This window comes from Ornithodoros turicata, chromosome 2 (genome assembly GCF_037126465.1).
Source record: "Ornithodoros turicata isolate Travis chromosome 2, ASM3712646v1, whole genome shotgun sequence".
NCBI classification, from domain to species: Eukaryota; Metazoa; Arthropoda; class Arachnida; order Ixodida; family Argasidae; genus Ornithodoros; species Ornithodoros turicata.
This window is the reverse complement of record NC_088202.1, coordinates 104,825,460-104,844,899: the sequence shown is the minus strand read 5'-3', so window position 1 is coordinate 104,844,899 and position 19,440 is coordinate 104,825,460. Positions and strand designations below refer to the sequence as shown.

At 46.8% G+C, this 19,440-nt stretch overlaps 1 protein-coding gene across 1 annotated transcript; it reads left to right on the top strand.

The window, feature by feature from the left end:
- The first annotated feature begins 5,226 nt into the window (after positions 1 to 5,226).
- Positions 5,227 to 19,163, top strand: LOC135385903 (aminopeptidase Ey-like). Its single transcript, XM_064615521.1, has 23 exons — positions 5,227 to 5,333; positions 6,741 to 7,011; positions 7,397 to 7,765; positions 7,828 to 8,063; positions 8,132 to 8,287; positions 9,235 to 9,340; positions 9,398 to 9,518; positions 9,668 to 9,798; positions 10,811 to 10,924; positions 11,002 to 11,130; positions 11,188 to 11,253; positions 11,576 to 11,641; positions 13,125 to 13,267; positions 13,335 to 13,435; positions 14,535 to 14,665; positions 15,898 to 15,953; positions 17,147 to 17,294; positions 17,377 to 17,453; positions 17,533 to 17,646; positions 18,297 to 18,464; positions 18,559 to 18,693; positions 18,754 to 18,826; positions 18,913 to 19,163. The coding sequence occupies exons 2-23, from the start codon at positions 6,745 to 6,747 to the stop codon at positions 19,126 to 19,128; spliced, it is 3,123 nt and encodes a 1,040-aa protein (XP_064471591.1). The 5' UTR covers positions 5,227 to 5,333; positions 6,741 to 6,744; the 3' UTR covers positions 19,129 to 19,163.
- Positions 19,164 to 19,440: the final 277 nt, after the last annotated feature.

Below are 19,440 nucleotides of genomic sequence, written 5' to 3'. Positions count from 1 at the left end.
TTTGTGTGAAGCTAAATGATATTCCCATTATAACATTAATGTACAATTAGTATTTAAATTGTATGTGCCGGTTACAGCATATGCAGCCTACATGAAATGCACTTTCTGCATACTCTGCGAACGTGGTTTTTCTTCTGCCGAGTAGAAGCAGGTTACACTTTCATAGCGCGGTTTGCTTCAAAACTGTGCACGAACAGGAGAGGTGTGGTAAGGAGCAGGTACACTTCTTAACCGCAGGTTTATTACAAGAACATCAAAATTTCGCTGACAAAACATTTTTACCTGTCCGCCCATCCCTATCGCTGGCGGACGTATCCTTCGTGCCATCAGTACTATCGTGACTTCCCTCGCCGAAGGGGACGGAGCGCAAAACTAACCAAGAAAGGGGGATACACTCAACGTGGGCACCCGCAGAGGCGAGAAGGAATGACACCACAAAACATGATTTAATGAATGCCACGAAACGCGTATTATTCACTTTAAGTTATCCATAACACCAACCGCGACAGTAACAAATATGATTTAGTATGAACCCTGTTAAACGCAAATACATGATACTTCAAATGAACGATTACGCAAAACCATGACTCTACCATGAGACAAGCGGACACAACACTAATGTATGGTATGATACAATCAGAATGAATGATAACACGAACTCCACGAGAAACTAACCTCGAGGGACATAGGCAAACGTGGGACACATAACAAGGCGGCAAGAGTGACTAACCCTGATTTTTCGCACCCCGACGACACCACATCTTCACCATACCATGGACTATGGCGTGGCAGACGAGCTCTGAAGATGACTTCGGCAGTGACCTACGCGGCCGGCTTTTCATGTTGTGGCTTTCGGTTGCTGCTTCCGTCGATCTTCATCCGCTCTGGTCTCCATTCTTAGTCCACGGCTGGGTCAAACAATAGCGAAGACGGTGACTTGGCGGCAGGCCTACCGTCCCACTTGGAGGCTCGGTCCCAGGCGCTCGGCTACCGCCCCCGTCGATCCGTCTCTTCGCTCGCCACATCGTCGTCGGGTGCACCTCTTTCCGGTCAGTCACCGCCAGCTGGACCTCTAGGTCGTAACTTCGGTTGCCCGGCCGTCAGCGCTGGTGGAAGGAGACTTCGGGGACGAACCCTCAGGTCGAAGGTGGGTTCCAAGCATCAAGGCGCCGCCGTCGTCCATCTCCTTGCGGGCATCCGTCCGGGCTCCCGCTCTGGATCACATGTCGATGACTTTTCGCCGGTTCCAACCCTCGACGCGAACTACGACTGACTGTTTAGGCGACTGTCCCTCTCTCTCTCTCTCTCTCGAAGTCCTCCATGGTTTATATAACCTTCCCACGCCATGTCCCAGTCCGGGTCAGTCACGTACGCAAAACCAAGAACACATGCGCGTCCGACACTGCCTTCCAAGAACGCTGTAATTCCCACCGCTTCCGTTAACATACAGTTATGCTGCCTTCTACACAAAGCCGCCTCTAGGGGAAAACAACATTCTCTAAGGGGGAGTAGCTGTCACCCTTCCCACGGAGAGACACTGCGCACATGTCAAAGTTTTATGACTTTCAACTGTGGGGGAACACGAGCTCTCGCGACCGTTTGAAACTAACACGGCGCGCTGTCCCTTTGATGCTAGCAAATTGGAAAGAGTTTCGGAAAGCGATTTTATCGAGAAACCCAACCCGTCACACTATCGCGCGATACTACTACTACTACTACGCGGCGATGCTATTCCTACATCTTGGGTTCTGGTTACCCTCGCTTCAAAGCTTTGTGGTTTACCTACATTTAAGAAGAGCAAAGCAATTTGCTTGTTTGGTAGATTTGCTCCTCATTTTTGTGAAATCGTAGTTTTTTAAAGGCCACTGTCAGTCTTATAATGCTTTATTCGTGACGATGGTGATGCCGATCTAATCAATGCGCCAAGTGGCAACATCAGATGTCGCACCTCCTTCTCAAAATCACAAATGTCCTTAAAACTGCAGCTAAAAACAAACCCCATATTCACATGGCATGGTGCTTGGAATGTACTGGAAGTGTCTTGTTATTTGGTGTGCTTCGGTGAAGTTTCAGTCCACTGGGAGGCATGCTGACCTTTTCTCCCTATGACCGGCTTGTGGAATATCCATGCTTGTGTCTTACTTACACTCGTGGTCTTGTGTACGTAGACGTTTGGGATACCTGATTATGTCGCAAGATCCGGCGAGTACGGCGTATATTCAACGCATTCAAATCGCAAGTCCTTCAGAACCTGCATTGTCTCGCCTGCTTTGTGTGCGATGCATTGTCCTGCGGGAAGAGAACGCCTTTCCGTGGCATCCCGCGCCGTGTTTCTTCCAAAGCCTCCTTTAAAGGGACAGTGGCATCCGTTCCCGTTGATTTCGAAACTTGCCATTTTATTCCTCGTGGACCCCACGGTGTTGAAAATCCCATGCGAAATAGCGGCCTAGTTTTACTGTTATTCGATGGACCACATGACATTAATACACACCGGATGTTCAGTATACCAGAATTTCTTCTTTGGAAAAACGACAAACTGTCACTCCCTAAGAAGCAATGACGGCGCGACCTTGAGAAAAGGAACGCCGTGGCCGTGCGGGCGTTTCGCAGATTTTGGGGGCGTCTGTACGGTGCCTTTCTCCTCTGAGGGATGTCCTCTCACTCTTCCGATTAGGGAGTGACGTCACGCCGCCGGAGCCTTTGCAGCTGCAGAAGCCACGCTGATCTGTAAAATTCGTTTGTTCAATATATCAGCACTTCTCGGGCGAAACTGTTGCCGGTCGATGCCGAACGTAGTGGTAACGGTCACCTAGCGTGGCTCGGTACGGTGAAGAGAGGGTAGCTAACATGGTCTAATTGGTAGCATCTCTGACCGGCAATAAGAGGGTGTAGGTTCCAATCCCACTGCTGGAGCCTTTTCTTCAACGGCCATCATTCAACAGTGGTATGGGCCATCCCTTAGGGACTATCGCATCCAGAAACGTGTGTATAAGACCGACACGGTAATGTTCGGCACCACTTCACAGTCTATTTGGCCAAGTTTTCCTTCTAAAAAAAACAGCTTACGTATTAAATAAACGAGTTTTAAAGATTCGCACTCCCTCTGCAGCTATGGAAGCCCCGGCGATGGTAACATCATGATGACGTAAGACAGGCACACGAATGGGAGCGCTACGCAGGCGATTGTCTCCTTCGCGTTCGCTCCGCAATATACCATGCCCTCGGTAACTAAACTCTCGATGAAAAGTCGATATCGCATGGAACACGGTGTTACGCTCCTGGCTGCACGAACACGCCTGACGCTATCCCAGATGTGACATTCCAGAGTCCATCACAGACTCTCCGAATCTTACAGATGCCCTTGCACCTGCAGCCGGTCGCCCAACCGGCCGCTTCCTGATTGGATTTGTTTGCGCCAAAGGGCACTCCCTGATTGGCCCTGTCCGAATGACGTTTTCTCAGTGACATTTGCAGAGTTGGAATTCTGGCATACACTCAACATCCGTCTCCTGCTCTTGCCATGCATTACATCAAATTGCACAGAGTCTGCTCCACTAATTTGCATCGGATTTTCGCTCTCATTGTCGGTGATGAGCGAGGAGTAAAACGGCACTACAGTTTCGGAACCGACCAGGACGTATACGACAGTCCCTTTAACCGGCAGAGCAAGCTACAGTAGTACGTAGTACGCTGCATTCACTGTTTCGCCATTCTTCAGACAATTAGTCATCAAAACACCTTCCTTGGCCCAGAAAACCGTGGTCATGACTTTCCCGCTGATCGTTCAGTCTTGAATTTCTTCGGCCTCGGAGAACGCAAGTGCCACCATTCCGTGGATTGTTGTTTTGACTCAGAATCACAGTGAAGCAACCATGTTTCATCAACTGTAACAAGGCGCTAAAAAAGTGCTACAAGAATGCTCAAAATGCTGAAAAATCAGCTTGAGCTTGGAGGCATCCATTCGGTGTTGCTTCTCATCAACATTCAAACATTTCGGCACTCCTTTGCTGACAGCTTCTGCATGCTCAACTCATCATGCGTTACAAATCCAATACGTTTCCTGGACATGCCTAAGGCTTCCGCACTTGTTTTAGCCGAAATTCCCCGATCTGCCAAATTGATGTCATGGACACAAGCAACAATTTCGGGTGTTGACACCGTTGGAGGTCCCACTCATCTCCCGGCGCCTTCGGTGTCAAAATCCCCACGTTGAGAGTTGGCACACCATTTCTTCGCGGTTGAGTATGATGTGCACTCGTCACTTAATGTTTGCATTATGCACTCACAGATTTCTCTTGAAATTTTATTCTGGATGAACAGGAACTTCGTGACAGTCCGAAGTTCAACTTTCGTAAATTTTACGCTGGTAGCAGACGGTTCTGTTGAACACTTCGAGTTAGAAACCTACAATTTATCTTTTTCGTCTCGCGCGTTGTGTCTATGATGACAGGATCGTGTTCGTATATCTCGAAGTGGGTCGGATGGGGAACTTTTCAGCACGACCTTGTATTCCCCTCGTATTGCTGGCGAATTTCCCTGGTCGTGTTCGTGCAGCGCAGTGTAGTGTGCCGGTGTGGGTGCAGCCCAGAAACGAACGAACAGCGAACGGAAGGACCAATGAAACGCGACGCACGTAGGATTGAAGGAGCCCAGTGTCGTGCACGCTCAAACAGGTGTAACCTTTTCTGCACTACAGCAACCAGCGGAATTCTTCACTCTCGGTGGCTTTGTTTGCTTCTTTGGTTGTTCGTTTATTCGTCTGTTTGTTCGTGTGTTCCTTTCCGTTTGTAGCGAAAGAGCCCACCGTGCATAAGAAAAACAATGAGATCGCGACCCGTTTCGGCACTGGTAGTTTGTGATACGCCGCTGTTAAGTTCAGTTTTGACAACGGCTTGGCCTACCGGCTACTTTGTTAACGAAGTTTTTCATATCCGAGCAGGTAGCAGGTCTGGCGTCACCGCCTTGTTCGATAAATGTAAGTTTTCTAATCCGACCATCCTTCTTTCTTGCTTGACCAATGGTTATAACCATCGTGAAGCATCAATGACGGTCACAAACATACGTATCCAATAGTTTTTTTTTTTTTTTAGCTACTTTGAGACGTTGTCCCGTATCTGCGATGGCTGCCTTCGAAGTTTAGCTATGGTGAGTTTCACCATGTGTTCTGTCCTTTTTCCAGACTCAAACCTAGTGTAAACAGATGTATAAATTCATACGCCACGCACAGTCACGATACTGGCCCGCGTAAAAGTGCCGGACATGTGACAGCCGAAGATTGTTGAACGTGACAGCTGCCTCGTGCGCGAACCATTTGGGCTGGGTTGTTCCCTATGGTAAGATTGTCTTCTATATTTATATTTCGGTCACCACAAGCGCATACTTCTCTGCAATATACTGTAACAACATGTAATAACATTTTCTTGCTACTTCGTTGGATCGCGTTCCACAGCATCCCATTCTATATTGATCACAGGCTATAGGTACGAGGTGCTCACAAAGCGGCGACGCAACTGCGTCCCTTGTCACTCATATTATGTCACTGTGAGGAGATGCGTTAGCTGTTAGGTAACAAAGGTAGCGATATATATCCGCGGACAAAACATCAAAAATATATTATTGATTACTACAACAGCCGTTGAGGAACCTCCTAGCAGCAAGAGGGTAACAGGGACATCGTAGAACATACAATTCATCAAAGACGTCTTCGTTAAGCGCTCAATATTTGTACTCGGGTAATGCAACCTAGCATTGTAGTGTATCTCATATTCCATCGAGAAAAGTACAGGGTGTTACCCTATAAATGTCTACCAGTGCCGACATGCCGTACTCGCCAATTACTCAATGCAGGTGGCACATTGCGCGATTTTCATATAAAGCTCATAAGGACATTTAATCTTGGTGAATTTCGAAGTGATTGAGCGCCGCAACACCAAGTTATAACTCAAAACGTGCAATTGCCGTAGTCAAAACAATCAAGATGGCGGCGTTTAGAAGAGCACTTACCATGCTGCTCCCCAGACGACGACGTGTCGCATATCCTGCCAGCTGGATGGAACTGCAGTTTTCATTTCGCTTTCGTGTAACTGTCGTATTTTGCTCAGAAGTAAGCAACGTGAGGTACGAAAAATGCCGACATACTCAGCAGACGACACCCAAAAGGGATGCCGTCTGCTTACTGAGAGGCGCCATCTTGGCTGCTTTGCCTACGGGAACCTCCCGTTTTGCGCTCTAACTTTGCGTAACGGTGCTCAATCACTTCGATATTTGCCATGAATGAATGTCCTTATGTGGTTTATACGTAGGCAACACATTGTACCGCCTGCATTGAGTAATTGGCGAGCACGGCATGCCGGCGCGGGTAGACTTTTATAGGGTAACACCTTGTAGAAGCTCCGAGTAGATACGTACTCCGATTGCCTGTATACCAGAACTCCAGTATGGCGTATAAGAGAGTGAAGGCCAATAGTAAAAAGTACAAACACTCAAATTTTCTTCTTGGAAGTATAACGTGACTTATGCATTATGCTCCGTGCATTCTGAATGGCTTATTCAACATTTTTCTGCCATGTCCGTCAGGGTCACGTCTGCCTTATTGTTCTTTATTTGCCCTTGTTCGGTGCACCAGCACCTTACGGAAGTACAGGCTGAATCGAGAAACGGCCACCCTGGCTTAGTGGTCTTGTTTAAAACGTGTTCCTGCGCCTTGCACATTTCGCTGACAAACGGTAAACCACTCGCAGAACCATGGTGAACCCTGAGGGTTCCGCTGATAGGATGCTGGAGTCTCAGCCACTCAGCACCTACACCATTGACAACCCAGCCTGGGAGGGCAATTCCTGCTGCACCCTTCAAAAGAATCCGTTACCCCATAGCAGAGGCCTCGTCTTCTCCCTCCTCGGCTTTGCCTTCATCGCCACAGCAGCTGTCGCCACCTTTGGTTTCTTTGTCTACGCTGAACGGGAAGAATCCACACCGGTGGCCTTCCCCCACACACTCGGCGTCGTCTCCTGGGTAAGAGTACCCGAAACTCATACTTTTGTACCTTCATCTTTATTGCCAAGAAACGCTAAAAGAAGCCATTCAGATTGTTTAGAATGCAGCAAATGAGACTGCGCATCGATCGTTACGAATGTTATCATTCACACAATGGGAGGCAAACACTTGCATTGTTTCGGAGGTAACAAAATTAGAAAATTTCGAAGTGCTAGTCATACAGTGTGAACAGGTCCGCTGCAATTAGTGCGCACTAACGTCGAACGTAATGCGGAAACTTTATGAACTGCATGTCTATATGTATAGCCTACATTCAACTTAGATTTTCGCAGTGTATAGTGTTCGTTAATAAAGCGACGCCCGCAGGTACTTTCGAAGTACAAATGTTCACGTCTTCTCCCAGGTCCCATCTTCTGCAATTACTACTATATTTACGCATAATCGAACCCTGCCTATTGTCCACAAGAAGCACAGCAAACTCAAGGAAGACAACAACAAGGCAGCCCGCGTAGCAGAAACTGACAAGGAGGGAACATTTGAAAGCAGCACTCTCGTAAGCAAAGAAAAAACTCTGGCCACTCAAAGAAATGAAGGTGAAGACTACATGCCTCAGTCGTCATCCCTGCCAGGGGACATCGTACCGCAACATTACCATTTGCTTTTACATCCGCACAAGGACGATTCGCATTCTGCGTTCAGCGGCATGGTGCACATTCAGATATTATGTGTGGAGGAGACTCGTAGGATTATTCTGCATGCTGCGGGGATTCAGGTGAGGAACCATACTTTTTGCCTCGGCGTGGGCCACCCTAATGACAGGTGCAATGTTTGCAGGTGAACACTGCGCACATTACAAAGAATGTCACCAAGAATGGCACTGTTCACCTGGAGGAACAGCTCGTCAAGAAAATAGTGCTGAACAGTTCTTCTCAGGTCCTGGCTCTCAAACTCGTAACAGGCCTCACACCGAACGCCACGTACAATTTGTCGTTTACTTTCGTGGGAGTACTGTCTACTGATGCCATTGGATTTCATAAGGCTACGTACACAACGAAAAATGGCACAAAAAGGCAAGCACTGCCTCTAATCCGTTTTGTTTATAACTGTATATCGCTTTTACAAAATACATTTTCTTCAGTTGGATAGCCCTGACGCACATGAAGACGCGATACGCTCGCCACTTGTTCCCATGCTTCGACGATCCGACGTTTAGGACAACATTCGATGTTCAGGTTCTTCGACGGAAGGATCTGAACAGCATCTCTAATATGCCAATACTGAGAATGGAAGTAAGGTATGCTAACGGCTTTGATACCACGAAGTACATTTCGATATAAAATACGTGTTCCGTAGAACAGTGAATCGCCCTAATTAACGTACGTTATGTTGAACAGCTATCGACCTCATTGTGCATCGTGCTTATTGGTAGAGGGCTTCACGTCAATAACGATGAAAATGTCTATCTCCTCAGGCGTGAATTATTTCTTGGTGATTTCGTTTCCGGCATACGAATGGTGTCCTCCTAACGTATGCAATGAACTATCCCATGCCACGAAGTGGCTGAAGTCTTGGGTCGGCGTTGAACTCCTGGACAACATTGCTTGATATTTTAGCCTTATGTAAGGAAAGTGGTTTTCCCCAGGAGCCTTTCAAGAGAAGAACACTCACCTTTGCACGCCCTCAAGTGGACAAAAAATTGACTATGAACCTAAAACTGTGGCGTCGCTCATTATCGTATAGTTCTCACATCGTTGGGCGGCAGCCAAGCATGGTGTAGCGTACGTGGAGTGTGCGCCACAGATATCCCCCAAAGAGATTTCCAATACACTCCTCCTGAAACTTTGGAACAATTTATGTAAATATATACGCCACTAGCCACCTGGTGCGCGTCATGAGCCATCGTCTCTCCATCCACAATCGTCTGTCTCTACGAAATTCCAACACCCCCAAGATAAAAGCCCTGCGCATGTCCTGCTGCTCTCGAGTTGCTGGACCTTCCCCACACCTCTACGCAAGTACATATGTATAGTTGTAGGCTCAAGTACTAACGATGGTAGTTGTAGGTTGCTTGAAACCTGCATCACGGGTTCCGTCGAACTGTGTAAGTTGCGGCCAACCTCGGTAATTGAGGGCGGGAACCGTCAATTGCAGTCATCCAGAAGCTGATTCTCTTTTCTCATCCCGACATATTTCTCGCCTGCATAATGCGAACGTTTGCTCACCTTTGTTCATAATCAACAGCACCCACGTCAACTATGTCAACGACGTTTTCCTGCGAACACCACCGATCCCGACATACCTTCTTGGAGTGGCGGTCACAGATTTCTCTCACATCGCGAAGGGAATCGTACGTAGGCGTCGGTACGATGTAAGCTTGACCCAAGCAAAATTCACTTCTACGCAGGTAAAAGTATGGACCGAAAACGCAAGCAGCCACAAAGCTGAGATTTGTCTTCGATATGCAATTACATGCTTGCAGAATTTTGAAAAGTACTTCGCCGAGCGCTATCCTTTGCCGAAACTTGGTAAGACAGGAACGTACTCTCTCAGCAGAGAAAAAAAGTGTCGTTTGAGAAGCAATTACTCCCCTTTTAAATCGCCTGACTTTTTGTCGCTTTTTGTACTTTTCGGTACTTGGGCCCTGGCCATTTCGTAAACTAATCTTTACTCGCAGATATCGTTGTACCACCTACAAACATTGATGCTCAGCAGAGCTTCGGCATTGTGGTTCTCCCAAGTACAGTACTAGACGCGAAAGCATCAGAACAAAGTGAGATGATGATATCGATGTCTATACTGAAACAGGTACTTACATAATAACATGTTGTTAGATCTGAGTTTTCGAGTTTGATGCCTGGTACGAACTGGCGGTGTAAAAGTAGAGTGCTATTTTTTAGCCCAACTGCTATTTTTTTTTTTTTTCACCTCTGAAGGTGAAAGCCTGAGAAATTGATGCTCTCTGATATTACCGCGTGGAAGTAGTATTATCACTGCATGGGATAAGACATATGCACGTGCATATGAAGCACTAGTAGACACCAGCAATATTCTTCCTGTGGCACACCCAGGGGTGTGATCTAGGGGGCGGTTGGAGGCGGTGGAGCTGTTAGGCCAAACCCCAACGAAAATTGGTGCGGAGAGTTGAAATTCAGTTGAAATTGGATTTCAGCTGAACCAGTGGAGACCACTTTGTAGTGGACGGTGGTGGAAGTACGAGACAGTTAAGAGATATGTGTTGCTGAATGATGAACACGTAACGCAATGAAGAATCAATCTTGGCTAGGGCTTTGTGCTGCTGTCATATGGGGTGTGTCTATCGGCATCTATAATTATTGCAGTCAGACTTAAAGGTTTATATTAAGTGACAACAATAAATGTCCAACTTCGGTTGTCCTGTGCAACTTACGAATTACAGAGAGTACCTTTTGAAAAGAATGAACCGCGCTAGTCATATCACGCGTACTACTTGATCGAAATATTTTGCGAACACAAACATCGTAGAACTGCATAGGATATATGCAAGTGCACTTCTGAGACAGTAAATCACGCGTCGAAACTGGGACATCCGGGCAGACTGTTCCGAATATCACGAGACAGCGTATGCGGTCGTTTCGTAGGACGTGCTGATGCGTGTGTGTGTAATGCTTTGGCGCCGATACGACTTGACGCTTCTCCACACAGTGGAGCACAACACTGTCTTTTCAGGCATTTGTAAACTTTTGACACTGCTAGAGCTATTCAAACGTTTTGACCGATACGTTATCCGCAATAATCCGGCGATCAGTTGGGGGCGGTAAATCATTGTCCGCTTTCTTAGTGGATAGGTGGGATTACAAGCTTCAGTTCATCGAAAGACTTTTGGCTGGAAGATTCATTGTGTGAATTCATCAGTTACGATCTGAGAGGGGACGATGGACTTGACATGCTAAAGGTACCAACATGCTATCATGGCAATTGTATACGGTACTGTCCTCTATTCGCGCTTTCACAGATTTGTTGACGACACAGGATGAAGAAACGCTGGAGCTCAAGATGCATCAGCTGCTTGCGAAAGAGGCCGTCCATTCAACCTATCCGCTCACATTTGGCGCGCATGTCGCTCATCACCACGCATTCGAGAGTTTTGCATCTCAGAAGGTGAAGCATTCATTAAGAATGCTGGTTGCTTAAGATATTATCCCATGGCCTTTTCAGGCACTACTACTGCTTCGCATGTTTCATTCCATCTTACCGCCACACTTTATTCGGAGCAGATTGAAGGTAAGATAGAAATTGCCTTTAACATCTTTAACATTTAGACATTGTGTTAGTTTGCTTCGGGCATGTCCCATATGCAGTACCGAAGGCAGTATCCTTTTACGTCATTCCTCGCATGGAAATTTGATGCGACAAACACCGTTTAGAATTCATTCTACGTCTTTTAAACAAAACCACCTTTTGAATGCAAAAAAAGAAAAAAGACGAAAATGGAAAACATAGCGTGACGTTTAAGTTCCGGCGATTAGTGAATTCGACACTATAAGACTGAGTCCATATTTCTCGTATTCGCTTATTATACACCATCACGTATGTCCTTTTGTAGGTATTGCTTAATTCGCGGAAGTACAGCACGATTTCACAAGATGAGTTGTGGGTGGAGCTGACGAACGTACGTAACACAGTCTAGTCCAGCAAAAAATACGGATTTTCCTGCTGCGTTTAATCGTTTTGCCGTAATTTTTAATCCCGATGCTGTAATTGTTATCCGCGATTAATAAATATTATCCCGCGAAACTCCATGCAGTCCGCTACAGTTCAAACCAGAGGGATCAGTCCAAGCTATGTAGCACTTGTCGCCCTTCGAAACTTTTACTCGCAATTTTCCGAGTCTATTGGTAGGTTAGTCGTGCCGATATGGTCTAGAAGGAAGGTTTACAAGGTTATCATGCCATCACAGCAACTAACACGGAGACAACCACACACTGAGAAGGACGTAGCCGATATATCCACTGCCGATGACGTAAGAGCCCTAACGCGATGAATCCCTTATGAGCGCCTACCTGTTCATTGGCACCAGCTCCGGTGGCGCAGCGGTAACGCGTGCGCTTGGAGACTGGGAGGTCCGCGGTTCGAATCCGCGGGCCGGCTGTGCCGTCTGGGGTTTTTCCTGGGTTTCCCTCAGATGTGTAATAGGCGTATGCCGGCACAGTTCCCCTGAAGTCGGCCCATGGACGCAGCTATCCTCCCCCCGAGCGGATTCCGCTCGGTCTTCCACTTCACCCTTTCCTCTCCTCCTCTCCACCACCTTTCCCTTCCCGAGAAACATGCCGCCTAATCAGGCAGGCAGACCTCTCGGGTTCCTCCCAACGACACTCCTCCTCCTCCTCCTCCTGTTCATTGGCCGTTCACGGCACCTCTAGCACATGGTAGACCAGCAGTAGGGCCATGTTCGTTGGTGGTGGATGCTTCAATTTTGTTTTAGAGACGTGGCAGTAGCACATGGAGGGTGCGGAACCGAATCCCATCACCGACTGAGGTTCTCCCTACGTTTTCAGACATACTTTCCATACAGAGGCTCGTCTGTCGATGTTCCCCTGATGTCCGTCCAGAATACATACCAGTCCCACCAAATGCTCACTGATACCCTTGCCACAGGGCAAACTTAATGCATTAAACGGAATGGCATTAACTTCACCTGATGGTTGGTTAGGAGGTGAAGTTAATGCCTTTCCGTTTAATGCATTAAATTTGCCGTGTGCCTAGGGTATTACGTTACAGTATACAAGCACGGGTCTCGCAAAATAACATATGTTGCGGCACTTGAGCATCACGTACGAACCGTAGCTTATCAACAACCTCGTGTCGCTCTCAAAACCGGAATCACCAATCCATTCCCGTTAGTTTACACTCGGTCCTTTCGCTTACTGTGATGGACGATATTGATGGCTTAAAACTTGTGAATCATGGGTTAAAATTTGGGCATTTGGATTAAACGAAGTGACGAAGGGTTGTTTTATAAAGGGAGATGAAACTTGTTGACATTGGAATAAAATGCTACTAAACCAAGATTAAAAATTACGATATAACGATCAGCAGGAAAACTAGCAGCACCAGGAGCAGTTTCCACCCTGTACAGTGCATATCTGCTTCAGGTATCACAGCCGAACGTCAACACCATACCTGACGGTTCTCTCGCCCTTTCCTGGACTCACAACGCCGGCTTCCCTCTTGTGACACTTCATAGAACGTATGGCAAGGGGATGGCTGTGATCTCTCAAACACCTTATCGTGGCAAGTAAGCAGAGGTTGCTACATATGGCACGTGCTCACTTACCTACTAACGTATTCTTCACCCTGCTTAGCGGGTCCAACGCATTGTGGGAAATTCCAGTCACGTACACCATTGGCGAGAGAATGGAATTCGAAAATAAGAGCACGGTTTTCTGGTTGACGTCAGCTGAAGGTATGCTTAGATAGGGAGGAGTGCGGGTATGAAAATTCGTACCCGCAACCGCACCGCAGCAATGTCATTGGTGCAACGCGCACATAGCGAAGCGTACCCGCATACCCGCCAATGTACCCGCAGCCCAATGCGTACGCATGTTTCAGTTATACCATGTTTAGTTATACCACAGATTTATCGATGCTGGGAATACTGTCCGTTAGCGAGCCACTTCTCCAACGGTGGCGTCTGCTGACATGGTTGCCAGCTTACTAACGCGAAGCGTACCAGCCGTGGTATCGAAAGATGACCCTATGATTAGCCCTATGTGGCAAACAGTCAGAGTGACAACAGCAACAACAACAACTTTATTTTGAGATGATGAAGGGTTGAAGGGTGATGAGATTCATCGCCAAGGGCGATACGGGCGATACCCTACCACAGTCTTCATTGCACACACAACTAACCCTCTCGAGTCGCACTCTCCGGGTCTCTGAATCAGCTGGACCCTGGCACTCCCTCTCTCACATAGATCGCAGTTCCAGTAAATGACAAAGCTGTCATCATCTCACGCACCACGGAGGGTCTGGATATGGAACGTCTTGGAAAGTATTTTGGGTCAAATATTCGCAATGGATCGGGCCGTACACCAAAAGCCGACGGGTTGGCTTTGCCCTGCGGATATTGCGGGTATACCCGCATAATCCGCGGAGGCAGTTTGTGTCTACCCGCGCCTTACCCGCAACCCGCGAAAGACAAACCCGCGAAGAACAAACTTGCGCGGGTACCCGCTGGTATACCCGCACCGCACTCATCATTACTTAAAGATACACAGCGCACCTTTAGTGCGTTTCAGTGATGTAGTGGAGCTTTAGCAGTCGATGGATCAATAGCATTTACCAACTATGCTGTAAACCTACTATGCTGTAAAACGACAGACTAGTTTACGCTGGTCCGACCGGCAGGAATGCATACTGCAAAAGTATGAAGCAGTCAGCTTCTTAAAACACGGCGTGCTAAAGCTCTCTATTGATAGTTAACAACATAACACGTCCTTGCATATTGGAGATAGCCCTGAAAAGTTTGTGTAGTGACTATATCTTAAGCCTATCTGTTTAAGCCAATCTTCCAGACCATCCGAAGGATGATGATTGGGTGATCTTGAACGTTGGAGGATTCGGCTATTACCGTGTGAATTACGACGTGCGAAACTGGAACCTTATAGTCATGGAGCTGAACACTTACCACAACGTGAGTCTGTTGTACAGTAGCTGTTATTATTATGCGGTCCTTTCTACTATCCTGTGGTGTACCAGGAAGAATAGAAACAGCCTATGTTGTCTTTCCTCTGATGTTACAGCTCGACGCCGCGAAGGGTTTGTATCGCGCCAACCAGGGTAGTGCATGCAATGAGCCGCATGTATCAAAGTGCTACAAACCATATTTAATACCTGTGGCACACGGACAGGCTATAACTCCTTTGAAGTAGGACTCCTTTGCGGTTTTGAAGGGCCCCATAGGGAAAGGAGTTCGTGCCGCTGACACACGACAATGGCGATCTGGCTTTAATGTATCTTTTCGCGCACTCCGGAATTGCTCAATGCCTCAGCGATACGGGCGAAGACTTCACCATTGTGTTTCTGCCCACGCACGTCACCTAAATTGTCTTCTCATAACTTGTCCAGTCCATGTATCCCTTTCTTGTCACTGCACACGCGGCATTTTGGGCGTGACATTATTTGAATTTATTATCACTCGAACAAGACACGGTAAAGCCCCTGTAAGTTTTTAAAACTATTTTAACGACTGATCGAAATTTTTGTGCTAAATAATTGTGATTAGCTAATCATCGGCGGATGCTGCATTCGATGCTGCGCCTTTTCGGATGGGTTGGCTGGTAATCTAAAATGAGGATATCCATTTTCGTGTGTCAATGGACACAAACGCCGTCCCGGTAAGAGTACTCCTGTAGAAAGGCATTGAGTGTGCCGGAGTGTCAGGGGGCTTCGTGATACTTTGAAGGTTCCCATTTCCCCAGAAGCTTATTGTTTTCTTTCTTTCTTTTTCTGTGTAGATGATATATGATGACGGCAACAGGTTACACATTAATTTCAAAAGTATCAACACATAAGTGACGAGTGAACTCTCCACAGACGAGCATCCCGTCAGCTGTGACGTCATCGAACATCAGACCAATGAGAGAGAGGCCATGCCACACAAGACCACTCCAGACCGCGCGATTTCCAAAAGCATTCCTACCGTTAATTTATGAGAAAGTGTGCCTGCATTGCATGAAAGTCCGCGCTCCAGGGGTTGCCCCGATCTTTAGTGGAATCCCTTAAGCCCAATGGAACTGTCTTGATCTATCGCCGGGAATGAATTAGTAGCACATCCGTTGTGCCCTTGAACAGTGCAATTTCTTGAGATACAATCTGATGCGGATTGGACGAATCCTCATCAAGCGTTCATTATCCTGTCTGCAGAACATTCGCATGATGAACAGGGCACGAATCTTGGACGACCTCTATGACCTAGCAAGGTGAGTGAGCTATGGCAACGACAGAGGAGAGCCGCACTTCACTGCACAGCTGTATCGGCAGATTAGTCAGAACGGAACACTTCTGGACTTAGCTTAGCTTAGCTTCTGGGCTTAGTCTACCTGCAGCCTCTAACAGCGACCCGTATACGTGTGCATTATAGAAGCAACTCACTTCGTAGTTGGTTGTAGAGTATCGGCTTTTAGGGTTATGACACACTAAGCAAGTGATGGAGGTTAACGAACCAAAGTGGCCAGAAATTGAATGGAGAGAAATATCCATTTCGGACATTACTATATTACAGCACTGCATTGTCCCGTAAGACAGCAGAAACGCTTTGCGCTCGCGCGGGGTTCCGTGTTTTCGATATTTACATTCGTGCAGACTGAGGAGGCATAACCATTTCAGACACTGGTTATATTTTTCGAAGTTGATATTTCCCGAAGTTAGTTGCTTATAACGTCATGCAAATTGCAAGCTCGTGTTTTCAAGGGCACAAACTCATTTCACTCGAGTATGAATCGTAAGATGGAGATGGACATGCAATGAAGAACCTCATAGCTGAGCCGTAGAGCGCATTGCTGCTCTACTCCGCGCAAAAAAGAAAAATGTAAACAGAAACCAATTAATTACTCGAAAACTCAGTGTCGACGCGTTTCTTTCTTTCTTTTTTTTCTTCTTCTTTTTGTTTGCAGGTCTTGGTCGCCACGGCACAGGTGCCAAAAGCATCCGAAGAAAAACTTCAAATTTAGAATTTTTAATTAATCTATGAGTGTATGCCAATTAGACACTCACTGGTCATCTGTTGGCCAATGTCTCAAGGACGTTTACCAAACTGAAAGTAATTCGGTGGCGTCAGCCGTTTCTGCATTATTCAGCTGGGGGATTTTCGTGAAACACCCGGTGTGCTCCGCATCGTTTATGATAATAGAGAGGTTTAGTACATCGTACGCTATCACCTTTGCGTACGTAATCGATAGCGTTGATGGTTCTGCGCACGCCCATAAGAGACAGAGCTTCGCGGAATGCGCAGGATCACCAACGCTATCTGTTGCGTACGCTATCGCCTTTGCGTACGATGTACTAAAACTCTCTAATAATTGTCTGTTGCGGTAAAGGCCTCTTTCAGGCAGTGGCCTTCTAGTTTTAAGACTTCATTTCGATTGTTGTTCTTCGTTCTTTAAAATCGTTCCAGCGAGGGCCTCGTCCCCTATGGCACTGCCCTCCACGCCACTGAGTACTTACGTAAGGAAAAAGAACTACTCCCGTGGCTGACAGCCTCCAAACGCTGGCATTATGTCGAAGCTATGCTTTCCGCTGGTGATGTCGCGGAGAAATGGAAGGTATTCCATGATACCTGTGAAAACCGCCTGTTACCTGTGTGAAACCGCGCATGTTGTACGGAGCTCCTGATTTCTCTTTCAGTTGTTTGTAACTCGACTTCTGATCCATCACATTCACAGCTTCAAGTGGTCATTTATCGCCGAAGAGAGTGCGAAAAGGTCAGTGAATACAACGTCCAACAGTTCACACGTGTATACTGTTCACTTTTGTATTCCTTTGTGACATTCATTCCGTTAGGCAGCTACGCACGTTGCACTACGAGTGGGCATGCAGGTACAGGTACGGTCCGTGCGTGATAGAAGCCAGGCACGCCTTCGAGCTGTACAAGTCTAGCCAGTTCGCTGCTAAATCGTGAGTCATGTCAATCTCATGGATGAAATCAGGAGCGTTAATACAGGGAAGTGCGTAAAATACCCGTAACTGGTCACAATGTATGCAGTAAGTGAATGGGCCGAGTAGTTTCTATGGAGGTAGTGTACTTGATACAGAGAAGTCAAGCGTGGTGTGAACAACTACACATCCAATTACAGCTCTTGGTTCCACACACATTGCGCTTCAATATAAGTGACGTTCCACGTGGTGTTGTTTTTGTTTGTTTGTAGTGCTGTTAATCGCGTTCACTAATAAGTCACTAAAAAGCTGTGTTACGGCTATATTTCCGCGCAGATTGTATGCTGTTGTATCCTGGCGAAGCGTTTTGTTGCATAAGTTTCTTACGCAAAAAATGTATGCGACATCTTGTGAAGGATATAATCCCCATAAAATACTTGTATCGCTTTTAGTTCCACCGAAAAATTTAACCCAAGACCGTGGTTATTAAATTGCAGAGAGTGCATTGTCGTATAGCTATTACCGCTCCAAAGCGGAGTCGTCCTTGAAGTAACCATGCTCACGACCCTCTCTTGCTCAAGAACACAATAGATATCTGATAGCCAATATGGCTCTCTCTCTCGCTCTTTCCCTGCCATACATATACACACACGCATTTATACGTTCGGTAGATTATTGCCTGAACATCAAGTGACTGTGTTCTGTACGGTGGTCGAAGACGGTGGAATGAGCGTGTGGCAGTTCCTGTACAACCGGCTCAAGTATGTAAGCAGCCCTACAGAAAGAACCAACATCATAATAGCCCTTGGGTGCTCGCAGTCTCGTTCGACCATTTACAGGTGTGTTCACAACAAGTGAATACTCTGCCGTTAACAACACACGCTATAGTCTTTGTACGTTCGTGTTTCCAACCAGATGCTTTTGCACACGCAGATATCTGCACGAATTCTCATCTCGACATTTCAACCTTGTACCACGAATCTTCAGCGAAGTTACAAATCGCAATAGTTTCGGAAAAACTGTCGCTATGGACTTCCTTCTCGACAACTGGAAGTCACTCAAGAAATTGTAAGCGAAGCACGTTCTGAACATGACAGGGAAAACAAAAGAGATACTTCATATTTCAAGGCACCCGAAGAGATTCACGGATATCTTGTTTGCTGTCTTCAACAACATTAACACCGTTACAGAATTGTCCAATGTAGGTCTTCGTAGTCGTTTATGGTCCGATGTAACTTAGCGTGTGAAATGCATAACTTGAGGTTCGACAACTGGTGTATTTCGCAGGTGAACTCACTGTACAACGAAGGCACTATGGTATTCAAGGGTGTACAATTGGCTTTCCAGCGGATCGAGCGCAAAGCACAAACCAACATAAAGTGGATGTCCGATCACTACGATGCCATTGCACGTTGGCTCAAGCGAGACGTCACCGAATTCATCCTGGACGACCAGAGGTTAAGCAGTAATTTTTCTGCGGTCACGGAAGACGACGCTAGCTAGAATAGCTTTTATAAATAAACACATTGTAGATCGTCTGTGGGTCCTCGTAGCACTGGACCTGAAGTCATAGATTCAAATCCGAAGTATCGTCGACAGGGTTCAGGGCTATGATGCTGAAAGATTGAAGAAACAAAAGCCTTGGAAGTAGGGTAAGGTGGGGGAAGATGAGATACTGGGAAAGACTCGACATTTTTTGCTCGAAGCTGCCTGTCAGACTCTTTGCTCCAGGCGCTTCAAACTTCATGTCCGCTTTATTGCACGTGAGAATTGTCCGGATTGGTGTATGCGTTGAAGAGCAAAAACCGGTTAAAC